We start from the raw sequence: 22,608 nt of genomic DNA, 5'->3' as shown, positions 1-22,608 counted from the left end.
TTCTTTGAAAGGATTAATAAAATTGACAAACCATTCACTCCTGTGGGTCCTGTTCAAGCATCATTATCTTTTACATTACCTTTCTTGACCATTGACAACACAGAATTAATTTTCTGTAGCATTTTATTCATATCTCTAATATAATATCTATCCTATATTAAAACTAACTTGTGAACTTTTTAAGGACAGGATCTAGCTAGATCTTAATAATTTCAGTATTCTAATTGTATTGAGCTCTGGTGGAGCCTTAGGCATTTGACTACTGAGCAGAGGGCTGGAAGTGCAAACCCACCAGCTGCTCTGTGGAAGGAAGATGGGGCAACCTATTTCTGTGAAGATTTATCACCTCAGAAACCCAATAAGGGTTGCTATGAGTTGGAATCAACTCGATAGCATTGGGGTTCTTTTTGTTGTTGTTGGGTGGTGTAATGGTTAAAGCATTTGGCTGCTAACCAAAAGGTTGGCAGTTCAAACCCACCAACTACTCTGTGAGAGAAAAATGAGACAGTCTGTTTCTATAAATATTTCAGTGTTGGAAACTATGGGGCAGTTCTGTTTTGTCTTAAAGGGTAGCTGTAGGTTGGAATCAGTTTGATGGCAGTGGGTTTGGTTTGGGTTTTAGGTCATTATTCAGCAGAGTACCTAGAATATAGTAGAAATTTCATAATTACTTGCAGGATTAATAGATTGAAAGTAAACTAATGAAAACTCTCAGCCCCCAGGGAGCCTGCAGAGCTGCCACTTTGTTTTGTGAACAGCATATTTACAAGGTGGCTAAGAACTTCATTTCTGGAATCGGGCAGACCTATTTTTCCTCAGCTGTGAAATGATGCTAATGTGTGGCTGTCAGAATTAAATGTAAAGCACGTATCATAGTCCCTGGTATATTGTAATAATTTTTATTAAATGTATTATTTATAATTAATAGTAATACTCTAAGTAGTATTTATGTTCTGTAGTAAAAAATGAAGTACAAGAGTAGAGTGTACTGAAATGACCTTTTTTAATGAAGAGAGTTCTGTCTTAACCAAGTTAATCGTATCTTACCCACATCTACCCACCCATTGCCATAAAGTCAATTCCAACTCAGTGACCTATAGGATTTCTAAGACTGCAAATTTTTACAGAAGTTGATTGTCTCATCTTCCTCCTGTAGGGCAGCTGGTGGGTTTGAACTGCTGACCTTCTGGTTAGCAGCCAAATGCCTTAACCACTGCACCACAAGGGCTCTTCCTTACCAACAACAGTGACTATCAGTTGACTTCCATCTCCTTTTTACTTACAGAATGGAAAAGGAGTAACTTTTTTTTCTTTTCTGTTATCTATTTTTTTAAAAAATTGTTACTACTTTGATTATTCATTTTACTCTTTGTAAAAACTGAGTTTTAAGATAGGACTACTTTCCCCGCCCCCCCCCGCCCCCACCAAAAGGTGAACTTGAACAGTAGGAAAAGTTAAAGCCAGAATAAAGATAAAGATAAAGGTAATAAAATGGTGTCTGGATTATGGGTCTGGGGAAAGTAGAATCTAAAAGCAAGGTTCTGATTTCATTTAATAGTTGATCCAGTAGTTATTGTTCCCTTACTCTATGCTGGCCCTGGTAGGGCATGGGGGATGGGAAGGACCATCAGAATTGTTGAAGGCATAGTTTCTTTCTGCAAGGACTTTTAATTTAAAAAAGTTTTGAAATAATTGTAAATTTGCATAAAATGGTAAGAAAGAATGCAGAGAGATCCCTAATACATCACTGCAAGGATTTTAAAGTGTTAATGATGAAGATAAGACAGTTCCTTGCTTAACTGGTATGAAAGTGCAGGTGGAAAACACTTTATGAATTTTAAAAAGGTGAGATTACTCTGCTGTAGCTGCAGCCACTAAAAGAGGTTTCATGCAGAGTTTAGTATTTAAGACAAACCTTGAAGGATGAGTAGAATTGTCTTAGATTGAGAATGGAAGGAGAAAATGAGGTAAGCCAAGATCCAGGTAAAAGGGAGGACATGTGTCATTCCACAGAATAGTGGTAGCAATCTAGACTTTTAACGTGCAGACTTCTAGAAGTTGGTTCTTTCTTGTCTCAAGTTTTTAGAACTCAAGTACTAGGGCTTATTGTTTAATCCCAGGCCTAATTGTTACATTTTTGGTTTTTGATACAGAATACACTGATTCTTCTGAGAGTCTGACTTACTGAAAAAGTGTTTCTTGTGTTTTTAGAATGACATTAGAGAACGGCAGCGTCATGAACATAATGAGAGGCGGCGGCGGGGCAATCCTGAGCCATTATCCAATGGACAAGCCCAGGGTAACACCCGGCAGGTGGTGGAACAAGATGAAGAAGAAGATGAGGAGCTGACGTTGAAATACGGTGCCAAGCATGTGATCATGCTCTTTGTCCCAGTGACTCTCTGCATGGTGGTGGTCGTGGCCACCATCAAATCAGTCAGCTTTTATACCCGCAAGGATGGGCAGCTGTATGTATGAGCATTTTGTTTTATTGTTCTCAAGACCACTGTGATTTTGTTTATAGTGTGTCATCATTACCTTGAAGACTTCTGCACTAAAGAGGCACGAGGGCTCAAGAGTCTGTCCTCTCTCATGGCCAGAAGCAGTTGAAAGAGGGAGGGGTTATTTATTACTTGATGCTCTCAGGGGAGAAAATGAAGGGTGTACAGTTATTTTTCCTAGGTGGTATCACTAGATAGACCTTAATTTATTTGGAATTGAGCAGATAAAGAATTGGATAGTGATCTTTTCCACTTGTTGGGCCCATTGTTCTGCCTAAAATGTTCTTTCCTTATATAGCTTTGCTGGGTTAATTCCTGTCATCCCCATTTTGGCTTAAAGATGATTTCCGTAATCCTCCTAATAGAATGAGGTCCTTTCTGGTATTCTTTCTCATAGCGGCCTATTGCTTTTCACTTGTCACAATTTGCAAATATTTATTTGTTTACATTATTTAATGCCTGTTTTCTGTCAGGACACCTTAGCTCTAAGACCAGGCACATCATAAAAAGTTGGTAGGAAGTAATTAAATGAAAGGAAGAATAATTAATGCAAACTGGCATTCTCTGAACTCTTAAAGAGCTGTTGTATAGATTCCCTTGTATCAGCAGTGTCAGACCTTTGTCTATAAGAAAAATGCTTTGATTCAGATGTCATCTAGTTCTATCTCTAGTATTCTCATAGACCTCAAAGAAGAAGACTTTTAGAATTTGAAATTGGGATGTGTCCGAAAAACTGTGTGGTGTCTTGAAAGCCAAGCTTTTAACCTTTTGGGAGACAGACTCAGACAATAAGTGAAGGACAGGGGTTGGAGACAACAGCCAAAAGGGATTGTTATCAGTATAAATCAGGATTAGATTTGTCTATATATTATAGGCAAGAATGAGCAAGCTGTAGACCACAGGCCAAATCTGTTTTTGTCAATAAAGCTTTATTGGAATATGATCATGGTCATTCATTTATATACTACCTATGACTGCTTTCACACTGCAGTGACGGAGTTGAGTATCTGCAGCAGAGACTGTGTGGCTCACAAAGCTTAAAATGTATAAGCTTAAAATGTTATCTGTCCCTTTACAGAAAAAGTTTGTTGACCTCTTTTATAGAAAACAAAAATAACTGATTATGGTAGTTAAGTTTGTGTGTCAACTTGGCTGGGCCTGGTTGAGTAGCTGGGGAGCTGGATTTAGTTACTCCCCATGATGAGGTTGGTAATTAACTCCATGGTGGAATCTGTTGGAGCAGCTGAGTAGCTGTTTTAGGGATGTGGTCTGCTTCCAGTATATAAGAAGCAACTTTAAGGAAGGTCTCCAGCTTATGGCATGCTTGAACCCTGCATGTAAACTGAATTGTTCAGCAGCTTGCATGCTTTGCTGATCTTGGGACTTCCAATGGACTTGAAGTAATGGCCTACCGTGTGGTTTGGTAATATCGGGAGTGGGCCTTTTCCCTTGTTGACCTTGGGTTTGTCAGCCTCAGCAGCTAGCAACTGCCTGTGTGAAGAAATGCCTCTAGCTTCAGTGAGCCAGGAGCAAGAGGCAGAGCTGAAGCCCAAGGTTGAGGGGCTTTCACCCCTAGAGCCTGGCATTTTGAACTTGGACTTTTAACCTCCAAAATTGTAAGAGAATAAACTCCTGTTTGTTAAAGTCACCCCATTTGTGTTTTTTCTGTTAAGAGTGGCACTAAGTAACCAAAACACTGATTTAAATGATAAATTTATTTTATATTTCTCTTACAGAGAAGTACAGAGGTAGGCAGTCTAGATTGGTATGGTGGCTTCACAGTCTTCAAGGACTCAGGCTCCTTTCTTCTTTGGCTTCTGCCCTATAGGGTACTTCAGGGTCAAGGATGACTGCTGGGATCCAGCCTTCTTCCAAGCAGCAGGAAGGAGAAAAGAGTTAGGGAGAGAAGGACATAGGACATGTCTCAGCAGAATCAACTCCTTTCCTAGAAGTTTCTCACAACACATCTTCTCATATCTAATTGGCCTATACTTTGTCTTATGGCCTCACCTAACTATAAGGGAGTCAGAAATGAAGTCTTAGGCTTGGGACTAAAGTCTTATGGGAAAGATCAATCAGTTGGTATAACATAGTTCAGAAAGATAATGTTCTACTTCCTACTTTGATGAGTAACATCTGGGGTCTAAAAACTTGTGAGCAGTAAATTAAGAGTAGTCATTTTCAACTCCATTTATAATGGACTCAAGGTCTTGTTTCAATTTGTCAGAAAGATTCTGAAACTCTCAAAACAGAATTAATTGTAATTTACTTTAACTGTTGTGAAAATAAGAATTTTGAACAGCCATCTAAGATAGAACTATTGGTTTCTACTCATCTGGAGCAAGAGAGAATGGAGAAAACCAAAGAATTGAAGAAGTAACTGGCTTACAGGATGAATAGCCCACATGAGCCAGGGGCGTTTTTAGCCTGATACCAGAAGGACTAGATTGTGCCTGGCTACCACTACTGACCATTCTGACCAAGGACACAATAGAAAGTCCAGGATAGAATGGGAGAAAAATAGAGAACAAAATTTAAATTCCTATAAAAGGCCAGCCTTACTAAACTGATAGAGACTAAAGGAACCCCTGAAACTATTGCACTAAGATACCCTTTGAACTTGGACCAGAAGCCTTTCTGGAAGTTACCCTGAGCGAAAAAATAGACTGGCTTATCAAATAAACAGATCACTAGTGAGAAATGTGCTGCCTTAAACAATCACCTATCCTAAATGGTCATAATTTACCCAAAAGTAAAGATGAAAAGCCAGGAAGGGCGGGCAGAAAAGCTAGGTCAATGGAAACAGAACAGAGTGGACATAGTGCTGACACACTGAAAATTACAACCAATGGCATGGGACAGTTTGTGTAAAAATTGTTAAGTGGGAACCTGATTTACAGTGTGTACTCTCACCTAAAACACAGTAAAATATTTTTAGAAAAGAAAGAAAGTCTTTTAACTGAGACCATTGGCACCTGGAATAAAAGTGTTTTTTTATATGAATGAAAAACAAGGGACAGGTAGATACATGACATTATCTCAAGATAACTCCAGTTGCTATCACCCTGCAGTTGCGAGACAATAATTAGAAGCCATATTATCTCTGCTGACAACCACCTGTAGCCAGGTAGCTTGTGTGGCAGAATCTGGTTCTTTAACAATCACTAATAAGCTGTGGAGAAAGAACATTTGGTGAAGTAATTATTGCAATATAAAGCATCCACTAGATGGAGCTAGTGCTTGGCTCACATGTAAGTCCACTTCTCGATATTTTAGATATTTCCTTATATTTTGAAGCAGTTAATTAGAGAACAGCTATTTTCCTTAGGCTAAAAATTCTTGACTAGAAAAAGGTAACTTCAAAGGTAGTAGTTGAATCAAAGGAAAACAAAACTCTGGTGTTCAAAAAGGATACGTGGTTTAGAAGATCTGTTAATACTTACCTGGGGCTTCATGTTTTGTTTTGTTATAGAATTTATACACCATTCACAGAAGACACTGAGACTGTGGGCCAAAGAGCCCTGCATTCAATTCTGAATGCTGCCATCATGATCAGCGTCATTGTTGTCATGACTATCCTCCTGGTGGTTCTGTACAAATACAGGTGCTATAAGGTGAGCGTGAGACACAGAGAGCTTTGTTCATTTTATGATTGGCTTTTCCTGTCACAGGTAACTTACTTGGTCTGGTAAAGAAAGAGGTCTGATGTTCTAGGGTTAAAGTTAATTTTTAGTTTTTCCTCCTGTTATTATGGAAGGTTTTGAAAATATCAAAAGACATAAATGAAAATTAAGAGTTTTCATATACTATCACAATCTAAGCAGTTTTAACATTTGGTTTACAGTAGACTTAAGACATTCCAAAGAGATATATCCTCATCCCCTCATAGAATATAGTTTTCCCTATAAAAAGAAATGTAACTATGAGGAGGAAGTGAGGAGGGGAGCTGTTGCGTTGTGGGAAATTATAGTCAATATCATGAGACAAAGTGTATGTGAGCTGCTATATAGAAAGTGAATTTGCTCTGTAAACTTTCACCCAAATCACAATAAAAAATAATATGTATATTGTTTTGTATTCAGTATGAAAATCTGAATTTTTTTAGTCACATATATATATGTATGGGAGCTCTGGTAGTTAGTGCCTAAGACACTTGACTGCTAACCAGAAGGCTAGCTGTTCAAACCCACCAGCCACTCCTCGGATGGAAGATGAGGCAATCTACTTCCCTAGTGATACTGCCTTGGAAACCCAAGGAGGGGTCGCTATGAGTTGGGTCCGACTCGACGGCACATTACAACAACAACAACAACATATATGTGTGTGTGTGTGTGTGTGTGTGATATATATGAAAAATATTTTAGAAATATTTTAGTCATATACATATATGACTAAAAAAATTTTCATCCTGAGTACAGAACAATATATCCACCCTCAGCTGCTGGTGTTAAAATCATTGTGTCCCATGTCCGCATTTCTAAGCTGTGCCTACCCAGTCTCTCCTGCAATAGCAGCAGTCCTTTCTTGGAAAATGGGGATGGGATAGGTTATATAGGAAAGACAGACCCACCCGCACTCTCAGCCTCTCCTCCCCTAGGTCATTTAGGTAAGTGACTCACTCCTGAATTTCAGCCATTCTGCTACCTCGCACATGTTTCAGACTATGCCCCAAAAGAATTATAAATTATAAGTCATGGGCCAGACCTTTAGGGTTATTCTCAAGTAACAAAAATGTAAATGTCAATTTTTCAAATGTTATGTGCCGTCAAGTTGGACTCGACCCATAGCGACCCCTCCTTGGGTTTCCGAGGCAGTATCACTACGGAAGTAGATAGCCCCATTTTCCTTCCGAGGAGGGGCTGGTTAGCAGTCTAGTGCCTTAGGCGCTATGCTATCAGAGCTCCCAAATTCTATTTCCTTCCAGTGTTTATTTCTAAACATGGTTAAAATAAAATGTATAATCAATGTGTGTCGTTTCTTAGCTTTTACTTTGGCATAAGTATTTTTCCATGTTTTAAATTCTTAAAAAATATTTCTAGTGGCTACATAATATTTGATTCAAAGGGTATATTGTAATTTACTTTTCCTGATGTTCAATGTTTAAGTTGTTTCCAGTTTTTTATTATTATAAAAAAAACAGTGAATGTCTTCATGTATAGAGCTGTTTTAATTTTTCCAGTTATTTCCTTAGGGTAAAATCCTAGACATGGAATTTCTGGGGCAAATTGTAGGCATGTTTTTAACTCTTGGTATACAGAATTTGCTTTTCAAAAGGTTGTATCAGTTTATACTTAACACCAGTAGTGAATGAGATTATCTGTCTCACCCCATCTTTACCAACATTGAAAATTTTTTTAATCTGCGCAGACTTTTATAGGCAAATCAAAATGTCTTTATTTCCATTTAGTTGATTATTAGCAAGATTGAATACATTTTCATTGCTTACAAACTCTAACATTACGGAGTTTAACCGTGCTGTTTGTTGAACCTTTGAGTGGGTGGAGGCGTTAATCTAAGTGATGATCATCTGTAATCTGACATGAGTCAGCATCTGGAGAACATGAAGACGAAAGGTGTGTGTGGTGATGGGTATCATCAACGCTCAGAAGCCAAAGGGCAAGTGCTGTAAAGTCATGCTGGGAAGCATTGCTCACCCCCATTTTACATATGCTCATGCCTGAATAATTTTTCTGTGTCTTTTATCTTACTGGTTATATTTTTATCTGTATATATCTTTTGTTGCCACCAGTTTCATTTTTCTGCTTTATTAGACTTACTTTGTGACTTTTATCTAAATTATATACTACTTTGTTCTTCTGTTTCTTTTTTAGATGTCAGTGAGGGGGTAGACTCCTACTTTTCTTTTTTATCATCTAGAATTTTGTAGCATAGTGCTTAAGGCACTTGACTGCTAACCAGAAGGCTGACAGTTTAAACCTGCCAGCCACTCCTTGGAAGGAAGGTCAGGCAATCTACTTCCGTAGTGATACTACTTCGGAAACCCAAGGAGGGGTCACTATGAGTTGGGTCTGACTCAACAGCACATTACAACAGCAACAACAGAATTTACTTCAGATTTCCTGCTTTTTCTTTGCAAAATGCCATTGTAATTGAATGCATGGAGCTCTGGTCTCAGGATTGTTACCTGAGTTCTGTTTCCCAGAGGCCTTAGGAAATTATTTAATTTCTCTGTGTTTTCTGTGAAGGGAAGGCATTGTCTCTAAACTACTACTTCTTATCTCTGCTTTTGAGTCTATATGGGTTGTCTCAGTCTTGGGCAGTGATATGTAGAGGACAAACTGGAGATAGACAGAGCTAGATTTACTTCCTAAATTGATCACTTTCTGGTTTATGACCTTGGCAGGTTTCTCTGTGCACATTAATGGGATAAGAAAAAGGAGGGATAATAGTTAAGCTCACAACAGCTTCATTATGAGGATTAAGTGAAGTAGTATAATGTCGCTGGCACAGTGCTTGACACAAATAGGTCTTTTTTTTTTTTTTTTAATTTTATTGTGATTTGGGTGAAAGTCTGCAGAGCAAATTCACTTTTTATACAGCAGCTCACATACACTTTGTCTCATGACATTGACTGCAATTTCCCACAGTGCAATAGCTCCCCTCCCACTTCTCCCTGTAGTTACTTCTTCCCTGTGTCCTTCCCTCCCATGCATTCCTGTCCCCACGGAGCTGTCTCCCTGTGATACACAGCCCTTCTATTCTCCCATGATTGATTTCTCCAAGGAGTGCATCTACCTTATGTAAATGTTCAGCTCACATGCCTGTCTTTTGTTTGGCTGGAAGCCACAAAAGTGGATTCAATTCCAGACCTGAAGGGCAGCTAGGGGCCATAGTCTTAGGGGTTTCAGCAGGCAAACCTGGTTCTTTTTTTTTTTTTTAAATGATTTTTGAGTTTGTTCCACATTATTCTCCCACTCTATGTAGGATCTCCTACAGAGATCCCCTTCCAAGTGGTTGACAGTGGTAGCTGGGTACCATCTTCTGGTCTCAAAGTTGTATAGATTCAGGATCACTTGGTGTACCAGTCGCTTGGTCTAATTGTTTCCATGAGTCTTTGATTTTCTTCATTCTTCTTTGCTCTGGATGAGAAGAGACCCATCGTTGCATCTAGATGGCTTCTTGCAAGCTTTTAAGATCCCAGTCGCCACTCACCAAAGTAGGATGTGGAACAGTGTTTTGGGTAGTATGTTATACCAGTTGAGTTTGATGTCCCCTATGACCATGGTCCCAAGCCCACAACTCCAACTACTTGCTCCTTCTAGGTAGCTGGATGTGGCCAAGAAGTGACTACAACCTTGTCCCTTGTCAGCTCTACTAACAAATAGGTCTTCAACAAATGCTTTTCTCCTTTATCCTTTCCCCCAGCAAAAGCTATTACTTGACCCTGCTACTATCCCATTTCTTTTCCCCCTGGCTAAGTTCTTTAAATAAAGACTTTGTACCAGCATGTCCCGCATTTCTTTCTTAACATTAGTAGTAATTGATTATACTTGTTTAGTACTTACTTTGCACCAGACACTGTTCTAAGTATTTTATATGCCTTGTATCATTTAATCTTCACACCAGCTATATGATGTAGGCCCTGCTTTTATCCCAGTTTTACAGATGGAGAACTGCGGCAGGGACCAAGTAGCAGGACAGGGACAGAAGTGAAACGATGGCTATTGGATCCACTTTCTGAGGACTACAACTCCTCTAGTCTGAGAAGAAGGGTCCACTCTCTCTAAATTTTAGACTACTACTGCCCCCAATGTTGTGACCACTGGATTGTTTGGGAGCTTGGTGTGAGAGAAAGAAGAAAAAGAAAAATAGGATTTCTGCCCTCTTTCTGAGCGTTAGGGGACCCGTTTGCTATTCCTCAAGCCAGAACTAGAGGGCTTCTCATATCTAAATTTTCTCACTGATGTCTACTGTGAGCTTTGGGTTGAGGTCAGATTGGGGTATCAAACTAAACCAAACACTGCCATTGAGTTGATCTGACTCATAGTGACAGTAGAGGACAAAGTAGAACTGCCCCTTAGGGTTTCTTAGGCTGTAAATCTTTACAGAAGCAGATTGCCTCATCCTTCTTCCGTGGGGCAGCTGGTGAGTTCGAACCACCAACCCTTTGGTTAAATGTTTTAACCACTACGCCACCAGAGCTCTTTAGGTTGGGGGATACAACCCATCTGCCTGTATTACTTTTGGAATCCTCAACTAGCTGCTCTGTGCATTCTATCCAGGTTTTATAGTTGTATTCATTGGGAGAGACAGGCTGGAATGTGCTTACTCCATCTTACCAGGAACTTACCTTGAGAGGTTTCTGGTCACTTTGTGCCCCTTTTAGTTATGCTTCTTTTTGTTGTTGTTGTTGTTATGTGCTGTCAAGTCAGCCCTGATTCATAGCAACCCCTCCTTGGGTTTCCTTGGCAGTATCGCTACAGAAGTAGGATTGCCCAACCTTCCTTCCGAGGAGTGGCTGGTGGGTTTGAACCGCCAGCCTTCTGGTTAGCAGTCAAGTGCCTTAGGCACTATGCTACCAGGGCTCCTATGCTTCATTTTAGACAACCTAAAAAGTTTGTGTTCGAGCCAGAATCCCATACTTGTTCAGTTGTTTTTTGTTTCAGATGTTCAAGTCTTAGCAAGCACAGCCAATCCTATAGAAACAAGTTGTTTATTTTGACTTCTAGTAGGAAATAAAAGGAGCTCTTGAGTCAGAAGTTCAGAAACTTGCTGAGACCTGTTTGGAATACTCAGGACCTGAATATTTGTCATGGCAGTGGTTGGTTGTACAGTGTCTATGAAAAGTGTAAGAAACTAAAAGAGCAGACAGTCCCAAGAAGGTAGAAACAGAAGAAGCAGTTCATTGTTACATACTATTTATTATAGATAGAACCGTAACCTTAAAAAATTACATAATTTTTGGTAGTTAAGGCTTTAGAGGAGAACCTCACTGTATCCCTTGACGTGACACCCTTTACTCTCAGAGCCTTTATTTAGCACAGGAGAGCTGAATTAGGGAGTCCTGTTTTCTAAAAAAGGAGGGATACTGTTTAGTCATCATTAGACAAGGCTTTGAAGTCATTCAGATAAAATGATGAGATAAATGAGCAACCAAACTAGGAGAAATACTTAAACCAGTATTACAGGCAAGGAATTAATATTTTTATGATATTGAGAGCACTTGTAAATCATTAAGAAAATTGTGAACATTCTATTAGGAAAACAGTCAAAAAACCTAAGCAGAGAAATTATTGCAGGAAATATAGATAGCCAGGAAATAAATAGATCAGTAGATTGATAGATAAATGTATGTGTGTGAATTACTTCACTAGTAAAAAGAAGATGCATATTAAAAAAAAAAAAAAATTAACGTATTTGGACAGTTGACTTGGTAATGATTAATCTAGCCTTTTTTTTGTGAAGTAACTAAGTCAGTATGTATGAATAAGAAGTAATTAGGAAAAGTTTGTACTCTTTGATTCAATAATTTCACTTTTATGACTTAACCCCAAGAAAGAGTTAGAAATGCAGAAATATATTTGTACCACATATTCATCCTAGCATTAATTATAAAGGGGGAGGGGGGGACAACCTAAATTCCAATGTTCTATGAATAAGGCAAAGGTTAAATTATGAGTTTTCCATATGAATAGAATATTATTTAGTCATTTAAAAATCTTATTTTCCAAAAATATCTGGCAGCATGAGAATGTCTGTAATGAAAGACTAAATTTTAAGTAGCAGAATGTAAAATTGTACTGCTTGATTCTAATTATGTTTTCATTTTTTAAGGTTTATATAGAATGTGTTAATTATGTTGATACTTTTCTTCCTCCCCCCTCCAGGTTATCCATGCCTGGCTTATTATTTCATCTTTGCTGTTGCTCTTCTTTTTCTCCTTCATTTATTTGGGGTGAGTGGTGTAATATATGATTTATTTTTCAGAACTTAACTGTTTGGGCTCTGTAACTGTTGCTGTACTATAACTGTTACATGTACTTTCTTGATACATTACTCTCGGTTATAACTGTTTCCAAATATGGATCCTACTTGGTATGTAAGCCAAATTAATATTTAGTCTTTGCTTATACAAAATAAGGAGCTCTGGTAGCATAGTGCCTAAGGCACTTGACCGCTAACCAGAAGGCTGGCGGTTCAAATCCACCAGCCACTCCTCAGAAGAAAGGTTGGGCAATCTACTTCTGTAGTGATACTGCCTCGGAAACCCAAGGAGGGGTCGCTATGAATCAGGTCTGACTCAATGGCAAATAACAACAACAGTATCCTAAATAGAATTGAAAGAACTCAAGACTGTGGTTAATTTTAATTCTCATAAGATAAATGCCAATTCTAGGTATCAGGTTACAAAGCTCAAATAGTTTGATAATATTGTAAGCTGGAAAGGACACAGGGAAATAAACACTCACAGATTGGTGCATAACTTTTAAGAGTAATTTGATAACAAGAACAGATATATGCACGTCGATGTTCATCGCAGCACTATTTACAATAGCCAAAACTTGGAAACAACCTAGATGTCCAACAACTGAGGAATGGATAACCAAACTTTGGTACATTCACATAATGGAATACTATGCAACGCTAAAGAATAATGTAGAATCTGCAAAACACCGCATAACGTGGATGAACTTGGAGGACATTATGCTGAGCGAAATAAGTCAGTCACAAAAGGACAAATATTGTATTAGTCCGTTATTGTGAAAGTTAAGGAAAGGTTTATATATTGGAGGACATTTTCTTTGTTGGTTACCAGGGGTGGGAGGGAAGGGGAGGGAATGCTGTTAGATAGATAGAGATAAATATTGATTTGGGTGAAGAGAAGGGCAATGTACCAAATGTGAGTGACCAGTATGGCAGCATTGAGGATGAGAAAGACAGAGAGAGTTACATGGGCAGTACAAACAACAAATATGAACCCCTTTGCATATACAATACTGAGTTGTCAATGAAAGCAAACATGGGTATAGGGACGGATAGATGGGTGAACAAGCTAAACAATTATGTATGTCTAAATGGAGAGTGTATCCAAGATCATGTACAGGGTTGGCAGACAATGGGCCTATAAGTTCATGTGAATGATCAGAATTCCCAGGTGTATAGTAGAGCTGACAAGGGGCAAGGTTATGGTCATTACTTGGTCACAGCCAGCTACCCAGAGGGACCGAGTAGTTGATCCTGCGGGCTTGGGACCATAGTCGCAGGGGACATGAAACTCAATTGGCATAACATACTATACAAAACATTGTTCCACCTCCTACTTTGGCAAGTAGTGACTGGGACCTTAAAAGCTAGGAAGCTGCCATCTAGATGCAACAACGGGTCTCTCCTCGTCAAGAAGAAAGAAGAAAACCAAAATTAATGGAAACAATCAGTCCTAGCAACTGGTACACCATCCGATCTGCAACCTATACAACTATGAGACCAGAAGAACTAGATGGTGCCCAGCTACCACTGCCATCCACTTGGAAGGGATGTAGAAGATCCTGCATAAAGAGGGAGAACAATGTGGTACAAAACTCAAAATCATTTGGAGGCAAAAAAAAGAAAAAAGAAAAAAAAAAAAGAAGAAGGTGGGGACCAGGTTTGCTGGTCCAATGGAGCCTGGTGTAACCACTGAGACTATGGCCCCTAGCTGCCCTTGAGGTCTGGAATTGAACCCACAACTGTGGTTTCCAGCCAAACAAAGTACAGGCATGTGAGTTAAACATTTACCTCAAGTAGACACACGCCCTGGAGAGAACAATCATGGGAGAAGGAAGGGCTGCTTATGCACAGGGAGATAGCTCAGGGTGCAGAAGAGTATGAAGGGATGGACACTGGGAGGAGGTAACTATGGGGAGGAAGTGGGAGGGGAGCTGCTGCATTGTAAATTTTGGTCAATGACGTGAGACAAAGTGTATGTGAACTGCTGTATGAAAAGTGAATTTACTCTGTAAATCTTCACCCAAATCCTAATAAAAAAAAAGAAAAAAAGAGTAATTTGGCATGTCTGTTAAGATTTTAAATGCAAATTTCCACAACCCAGTAGTTTATGGGAATAATCATTGCAACATTGTTTCTGGTAAGAAAAGTATGGAATCAAGCTTAAATGTCTTATCATTATATAACTGATTCATTGAAAAGAATGATTTGAAAAGTTCTCCATGAATATTGTTAAGAAGAAAAAGCCTGGTGGTTGTTATTGTTAGGTGCATTGAGTCAGTTCTGTCTCATAGAGATCCCATGTGACAGACTGGAACTTCTTCATAGGGTTTCCTGGACTGTGATCTTTATGGGAGCAGATTGCCACAGGAGCAGTCTGCCTACTGTGAAGCCACCAGGTGGTTCCAACTGCTAAACTTTCAGTTAGCACTCCAGTGCTTGACCATTTGTGTTATGAAGGTACAAGCAGTATATATACTAACATAAATAATAGTATCATTTGTGCCATACACATTATGTGTGTAGACGATCTCTGGAGGGATACACATGAAATTACCAATAGTGGTTTGTTCTAGAATGGGGAACTGTGGGACAGGGCAAAGGAGGGAAACTTACTGAATACTATCAATTCAGATACTGATATGCTTAATACAAATAGCTAGATTGTCCAGAAAGTTTATTTTATTTTGGAATTTCAAAGGGAAGAGGGTTCATCTTTCTGCAGTAGTGCCCACTGCCCCAGGTTTTCTCTACATTGGGTGCTTTCTTTCTCCTTGGTTACCCAGGGCATTTTTTTACTTGTAATCTCTTTATTTTTAGATGATGGTATTTTTTTCTTTTGTCAGAATTAAAACTTTTCTTTCTTCACAATCAAAATGATAAACATACATTGTAAAAATATAAATATAAATTTTATAAGATTATAAAGAAGTGAAATGACCTGCTTCCCACCATAGAGATAATAAATACTGTCATCTGTTTAGAAATTATTCTGTCAATCTCTTGCTCTCCCTTTTTACATGCTATTTCACATAGATGACATCTTTAATTTTTTAGGCAACAGTATCCCATGGCTAGCTATTAATTAATGTATATATGTGTATATGGTATGTGTATTTGGCTTTGCTGAATGTCACTGTATGAAAATAACATCATTTATGTCCTAGTTATAAAACTTATTGGTGTGTATTTAACTTTTTCCAATTTCAAATATTTTAAACTAGGGCTTCACAAATATAGTCTGGTTTGTGATCTTTTAGTTTTTAAAAATCATGTGCTTGGGTTTTTTTTACAGTTATGGAATATGATATTGGCTTCCCATTTATGTGAATGTTACAGAGTTTCCTGTTAAAATAAGCTTAATTTGAGTAAAAACAAAAGTGAATTGATTTAAAGAAAAGTGTTAAGTATGCAGTAGCACAGTTGATATTGGATAAGATAAAAATATGAAAGAAGGATATGAATAGCTAATGTTTGGAAGCCATCGTTCTAAACAATATTTTGGTACATATCTTTGTTTAATTTTTGCAGGGAAGTGTTTAAAACGTATAATGTTGCTGTGGACTACATCACCGTTGCACTCCTGATCTGGAATTTCGGCGTGGTGGGGATGATCTCCATCCACTGGAAAGGCCCGCTTCGACTGCAGCAGGCATATCTAATTATGATCAGTGCCCTTATGGCCCTGGTATTTATCAAGTATCTCCCTGAATGGACGGCATGGCTCATCTTGGCTGTGATTTCAATATATGGTAAAAACTTAAAACTGACATATTGTTCATCACAGAAATGCCTGACTGCTGTGTCTTCCTTTCTTTTTCAGATATCATGAGTTAAGGAAAATGGTAACAGTGACAACCCATAGCCAGTCAGTAAATTATTAGCTATAGTATCTTTTTCACATAAAGATTTCAAAACTTTGGAGATTAAAGTTCTTAAAAGATGTTTTACTGCTGTCCCCAGTTTAACTCAGTGGTGGGTTACTGGAAGGAGCCATGAACTTTTCTGGTCACAAGATTTGTATTCAAATCCCATCTCTACCACATTGACCTTCAGAAAGTGACTCAGGTTCTTTGATCTTCAGTTTTACATTTATAAAAGGTGAACCACACCTCTCAGGATTGGAAGAGTTCAATATATTGAATATATGTTGAAAAGCACTATCAGAGTGCTTGACACGTAAAATAATAAATGTTTAAAATCAAATTAGGTGACCTACTTTTTATAAGGGAGCTGTGGTAGCTAGTGCCTAAGGCACTTGACTGCTAACCAGAAGGCTGGTGGTTCAAACCCACCAGCCACTCATTGGAAGGAAAGTTGGGCAATCTACTTCCGCAGTGATACCGTCTCGGAAACCCAAGGAGGGGTTGCTATGAGTCAGGTCCAACTTGGCATATAACAACAACAACAACAACAACTTTTTATAAGGCAACTTGTGCAGAATTAGTTATTTTAAACATAAAATTTACTTGGGGAGTATGAGATTCATATTCTTTAATAACCAGTGTGGCAAGAGTCCTAAACAGTCAGAATGTATCCCAGCCATTAATAACCAAGGTATGGTACAGGTATGTAGGGATATCACCCCTACATTTAGGCCAAAAAGAGGTCCATTCCCAAAGGTCAGTATATAGTCTATGTATTATGATGAGACAGTGCTCTTTTATCATCATTCAAATGCTTATCACAGTGTCTTGACCTACAGTAAGAAACCTTGTCCCCATTTGATTGACAAAGAAAAAGTCTGTGGAAGTAGAATTGGACTGGTTCTGCCCTGTTTGAGAAATAGACAGAAGTCCATAGACCCAAAGTTATGTCCTCTCTATTCCAGACTTTGATGATGACTTAATGTTATATAATAAAAAGTCACCAGAATCCCACTGTGTAAAGATAAGTACTGTCATCTTTTCAGAAATAAATCTACCAATCTCCTGCTTTCCCTTCTCACACAGTATCTCATAGATGGTTTTTTCCAGGCAACAATGTGTCATGGCTATATTCCATCTGGGTGTGTGTGTGTACATGCTTGAATGTATAGTTTGCAAAATACTCATCTGTTGTATGGCTGTGATTAAGAATGCTAGCCCTGAAGACAGACTGCCTGCGTTCAAATCCAAACTCTTCTATCACTTACTGGTTACATGGCTGCAGACAAGTTACTCAACCCCTAAGTCTCAGTTACTGTGAGGATTAAATTACAAAATACATGTAAAAGATTTAGAGCAGTATCTGTCAACAAAATGGTAGCTGTTATTATTACTTTTTTTATGTAATCTTGTGAAGTAAGCAAAGCAGTTGTTATTCTTATTTTACTGCTAACAAACCCAAGGTTTGTAGAAGTAATTTGCCCAAACGTACATTATTTAATCTAGAATCTAAATCCCAAGTCCAGTATTTTTTCTACTGCACTACACTGCTTCTACCATTAATCCTTTATTTCTTCCACACATAATATAAATGCTTTTCTCTACAGAACTTTGAATTCCTTTTAAATAAGAGATCTTTATATCTAATAATTAAGAGTAGTAATTTTCGACTCAGTTTTGATTTGTCACAAAGATTCTAAAACTCTGAAAACAAAATTAATTGTAATTTACTTTAACTATTGTGAAAGTGAAAGCATTTTGAGCAACCATCTAAAATAAAACTCTTGGTCTATACTCATCTGGAACAAAAGAGATCAAAGGAAACTCTGGTGGTTTAAGTTTGTTTGTCAACTTGGCTGGGCCTGGTTGAGTGGCTAGGCAGTTGGATGTGGTATTCCCCATGATGAGACTTGTAATTAACTCTATGGTGGAATCTTTCGGAGCAGCTGAGTAGCTGCTTTGGGTATGTGGTCTGCTTCCCATATATAAGAAACAGCTTTGGGAATGGTCTTTAGCTTATGGCTTGAACCCTGCAGGTACCTGTGTTGTTGTTCAGCAGCCTGCCATGCTCTGCCAACCTTGGGACTTTCAGTGGACTTGAATCAATGGCCTGCCATGTGGTTTGGTAACGTCAGTGTGTTAGACTGGGTTCTCTAGAGAAACAAAAACCAGTAAAGCTTATATATATGTATATATATAGAGAAATTTATCTTAGGAAAATGGCTCACACAGTTATAGAAGCTGGCAAGTCCAAAGTTTCTGGATCAAACGTCAAGCTGGAGGCTGTTCCTGGCTCTTGCAACCACAGGGGCTGAGGAGCTCAAGGCTGGCAGGCAGTATACCAGCTATTGACTCCCAACGAATGACAAATCCAAGATCTCCAGGCTGACTGGTGGACTGTTCACTCACGGACAATTGTAGGCAGCACAATAGAATCCCGATCCACAGAAGAATGTCCCTCTTCCCAGGATGTCCTTGGATATACTGGAAGCAGGCCACACCCTTAAGGACACTCCCCTTCAGCAGATTGGCCACTCAGAACATAGTCATGTGATCCCATCATGGGAACAACCACACCACAACAGCTCAAACCACACAGAATTGTGGTCCAGCCAAGTTGACACACAGCTCCAACTATCACAGTTGGGACTGTGCCTTTTTTATTTGTCAACTTTGGACTTGTCAGCCTGAGCAGCCAGCCGCTGTCTGAGTGAAGAAAAGCCTCCAGCTCCAGTGGGCCGGGAGCAGGAGGCAGAGCTGAAGCCCAAGGTTGAGGGGCTTTCACCCAGCCCCTAGAGCCTGGCACTTTGAACTCAAAGCCTCCAAACTGTAAGAGAATAAATTCCTGTTTGTTAAAGCCATCTCATTTGTAGTATATTCTTGTCAGAGCAGTACTACGTAACCAGAACAGAAACCAAAGACTCAAGAAACTCATCCACGGGATGGATAGGCCACACGAATCATGGACTCTTCTAGCCCAAGACCAGAACTCGATGGTGCCTGGCTGCCACTGCTGAGCGTTCCGATCAGGGAGACAATAGAAGGTCCGGGATAGAATGGGAGAAAAATGGGGAGCAAAATTAAAATTCCTAAAAGAGGCCAGACTTCCTGGACTGATAGAGGCTAGAGGAACCTTGGAGACTATTGCCCTTTGAATTTAGAACTGACACTTCTAGAGGGCTCCTTTCAGCCCAAGTAATAGATTGGTTTATAAAATGAGCACCTGTGAGCAGTGTGCTCCCTTAAATAATCAGCTATATGATGAGACCAAAAGGTCAGCATTTCCCCAAAAGCCAAGATGAGAAGGCAGTGAGGGAAAGCGAAGCTGGTCAGTGGAAACATAACAAACAATGGAAACAATGAGAATGCAGACACGTTGTGTAAATTGTAACAAATGTCATGGAATAATTTGTATACAAACTGTTAAATGGGAACCAGTTTGCTGTATAAACTTCCACCTAGACAAAATGTTTTTTAAAATTAGCAATTCTGGAAATAGGAGGATTGTGTCTTAAAACCAAAATGGTTACGTGATGTGTCGAAAATCTCAGTATTTCAGAGCAAGACACATTTCTCTCCCCTCATTCCAGCAAATCAGAGTGGAAGCTGTGAGAGTAGGATGACTTCATGCGTGTGTGTTTTAATTATTGTTTTTATATTCAAGGACACGTGACCACTGGCAGTATGAGGCTTTTAAATTCAGTGCATCTGAATAACAGTAACATCAACACAAGGTCTCAAGTCTGTCTTCACAAATTTAGCACCCCCCATTCTGTATTTTTTAATATTGCAGGTTACTTTCTACATTTCTGTATTCTGAATTTTCATGACACTGGGAAGATGTTAGAAAAATTGTTGTTGATAGAAAAAGACGGTAGTAGAGCAGGAGTGAAAATAATCTGGATGTACTGCTTCCTTGCTGAGTTGCTGTTTTCGTAAAGTAAACATGGCGTTACTTGCCATCTTCAGCACCACATGTGTTCCAAGACCTGAAGATTTGGGAAATGCTTTTATTTGACAGGAGAACTAAAGAAATACTAAAATTTCTTATGCAAAGAGATGTTAATTACTTTGTTTTATTTAAATTTACTGCTCTCGTATTTCAAGCATTGCAGAAATACTTTTTTTTTGGTAGCAAAATTTATATTACCTGCACCATTTTTATGACAAATAACACCATTTTTTTAGAAAGAGGGGACTTCTCTTCTGTGTTCTTTTGTACTTTGGAAAGTTCCAGCAAATCTGCTCTGTTAAGTTCCTCTGAGTAAAATTTCCGTTCGTAGCTCATAGGTATAAATTGTTTGGAAATGGCTTATTCCCAAATCTGCTTGTAGACTGACTGCTGCTCTCGAGTGGTTTTGTCTTGTCATTGTCCCTCTCTTTCCTTTACACTGGGGAGGCACTGTCGATAAAGCAAGTAACAGTCACACCCACAGTGAAACTTCCATGGATCTTATATTGTGATTTTTGTGTTTTTAGGTTTGCTTTGTTACTCCCCTCCACAAGTTTATCTGCCATTTATTTCATATTCATTCAACTGTTTTTTGTGTCACAAAAAAAGCATCAAACATTTTCCCTTGGTTAATTCCTCCCTAACACACCCATCACCCGTTTACATGTTCAGCCAGTACATTTTACTGAATGTCTTCTCGGTTTTCTGTCTTTTTAGATTTAGTGGCTGTTTTGTGTCCAAAAGGTCCACTTCGTATGCTGGTTGAAACAGCTCAGGAGAGAAATGAAACACTCTTTCCAGCTCTTATTTATTCCTGTAAGTATTTCAGAATGATGTTGAATTAGCAATCACCTTAGAATTCCCAGGAACTCAAACACCTGTAATTGTGGCCATTAGCGTGGTACCTTTTCTCATCTGAAATGCCTGCTAGTGTTAGTATGTGTCCTGCAGATCTCTTTGTTTCCTGCAAATCATTGTCTTGTACCTGATGTTGGTTCAACACAGTTTTCAATATGGGTGGAAAAGAGAAGAAAGAAATACTTGGAGATCGAGGACCCAGTGTCCACACTTGTAATCTTGTTAGTCGAGTTACCAAGCAGTTGTGTGTGTGTGTATAGACTTTTTTTTCTTTTTTTGCAGGTTATATATATTTTGAAGGTGAATCTTACCCTAGTTTGTTGAAAGAGTTGTGCTGTTCTTTCTTCATGTTTGCTTGTTTTTGTTGCCATTCATTGAACATCAGCCTGATCTAATTGTAGAGCACCATGGAGGACAAAAATGCATGACTAAGACTCCTTGCCCTCCCTCATTTGCTTGCGGTTTAGAGGTGTAATAAGAGAAGGATATAAATAAGCAACATCCAAGGCAAAGTGTTAATCACTATGCACAAAGTGCAGAGAGAAGTCAAAAGAGGGAGACAGCAAGTCTGTTTGGGGAACCAGGAAGGCTTCATGAAATCAACAGCATTTAGATTGAACCTTTTAAGGATGATGGGATTTAAACAAGCACAGGTGAAGAGTTGATTCCGGAAGTAGACTCGTTATGAAGAATGGCTTGAAGCGGATAGAAACACGAATATGAAAAGTTTTTAGTCAACTTTCTCGGCTGTTTGTTCTTTAAAAATATCATCCTTTTATATATTAGTAGACTCCTTATTGGTTAAGGGTATTCCGTTTACAAAGGAGTCCTATCTTCAGGAAATGAATGAACACTTTTGTTTATTTTCTGTCTCTTTCTTTCTGACAGAAAAAAATGCACACCAACTCTTTGGGCTAAAGCATTCTCCCCAGTAGTCCCTGGCAGAGGGAGCCCCTTCTGGTCGCTTATCTAAACATGAAACTAACAATTGAGGGAGATCATTTTATGTAAAGCTTTTTTCTTTGATTTCACATTACTTGGTGGGGAGTGTAAAAGTGTATTAGTTTTTAAATCTGCATATTTTCCTATTGATCTAAGTAAGCTATTTGGAGTTAAGGGAAAGGGTGTTTTGTTTGTTTGTTTGTTTTTAAATATACTAATTCATTCAACAAATTAGATTCTGTTCATGATCTTGGCTATCAGGAGTCAGCAGATTTTTGCCGGTAGCCAAATCTGGACTGTGGCCTATTTTTATACAGCCTATAAGGACCTCTGGTGGTGTAGTGCCTAAGGCATTTGACTGCTAACTAAAAGGCTGGTGGTTCAAACTCACCAGCCACTCCTTGGAGGGATGACTGGGCAATTTTCTTCTGTAGAGATTCTGCCTCAGAAGCCCAAGGACTTGGGACCATAGTCGCAGGGGACATCAAGCTCAATTGGCATAACATACTATACAAAACATTGTTCCACCTACTACTTTGGGGAG

The 22,608-nt window shown here is 38.8% G+C and overlaps 1 protein-coding gene across 1 annotated transcript in view; it reads left to right on the top strand.

Moving 5' to 3' along the window:
• Positions 1 to 22,608, top strand: part of PSEN1 (presenilin 1) — an 87,046-nt gene that overhangs the window by 42,113 nt on the left and 22,325 nt on the right. Inside the window, exons 2-6 of the mRNA XM_007941394.2 lie at positions 2,212 to 2,468; positions 5,974 to 6,115; positions 12,350 to 12,417; positions 15,978 to 16,198; positions 20,982 to 21,080. Coding sequence (XP_007939585.1) covers positions 2,212 to 2,468; positions 5,974 to 6,115; positions 12,350 to 12,417; positions 15,978 to 16,198; positions 20,982 to 21,080 — 787 coding nt within the window. The remainder of the gene's footprint in view (positions 1 to 2,211; positions 2,469 to 5,973; positions 6,116 to 12,349; positions 12,418 to 15,977; positions 16,199 to 20,981; positions 21,081 to 22,608) is intronic.

The sequence above is a fragment of the Orycteropus afer genome, unplaced genomic scaffold (genome assembly GCF_000298275.1).
Source record: "Orycteropus afer afer isolate SDZICR_OR568_19922 unplaced genomic scaffold, OryAfe1.0 scaffold00079, whole genome shotgun sequence".
Taxonomy (NCBI): domain Eukaryota; kingdom Metazoa; phylum Chordata; class Mammalia; order Tubulidentata; family Orycteropodidae; genus Orycteropus; species Orycteropus afer.
This window is presented reverse-complemented; position numbering and strand designations above follow the sequence as displayed.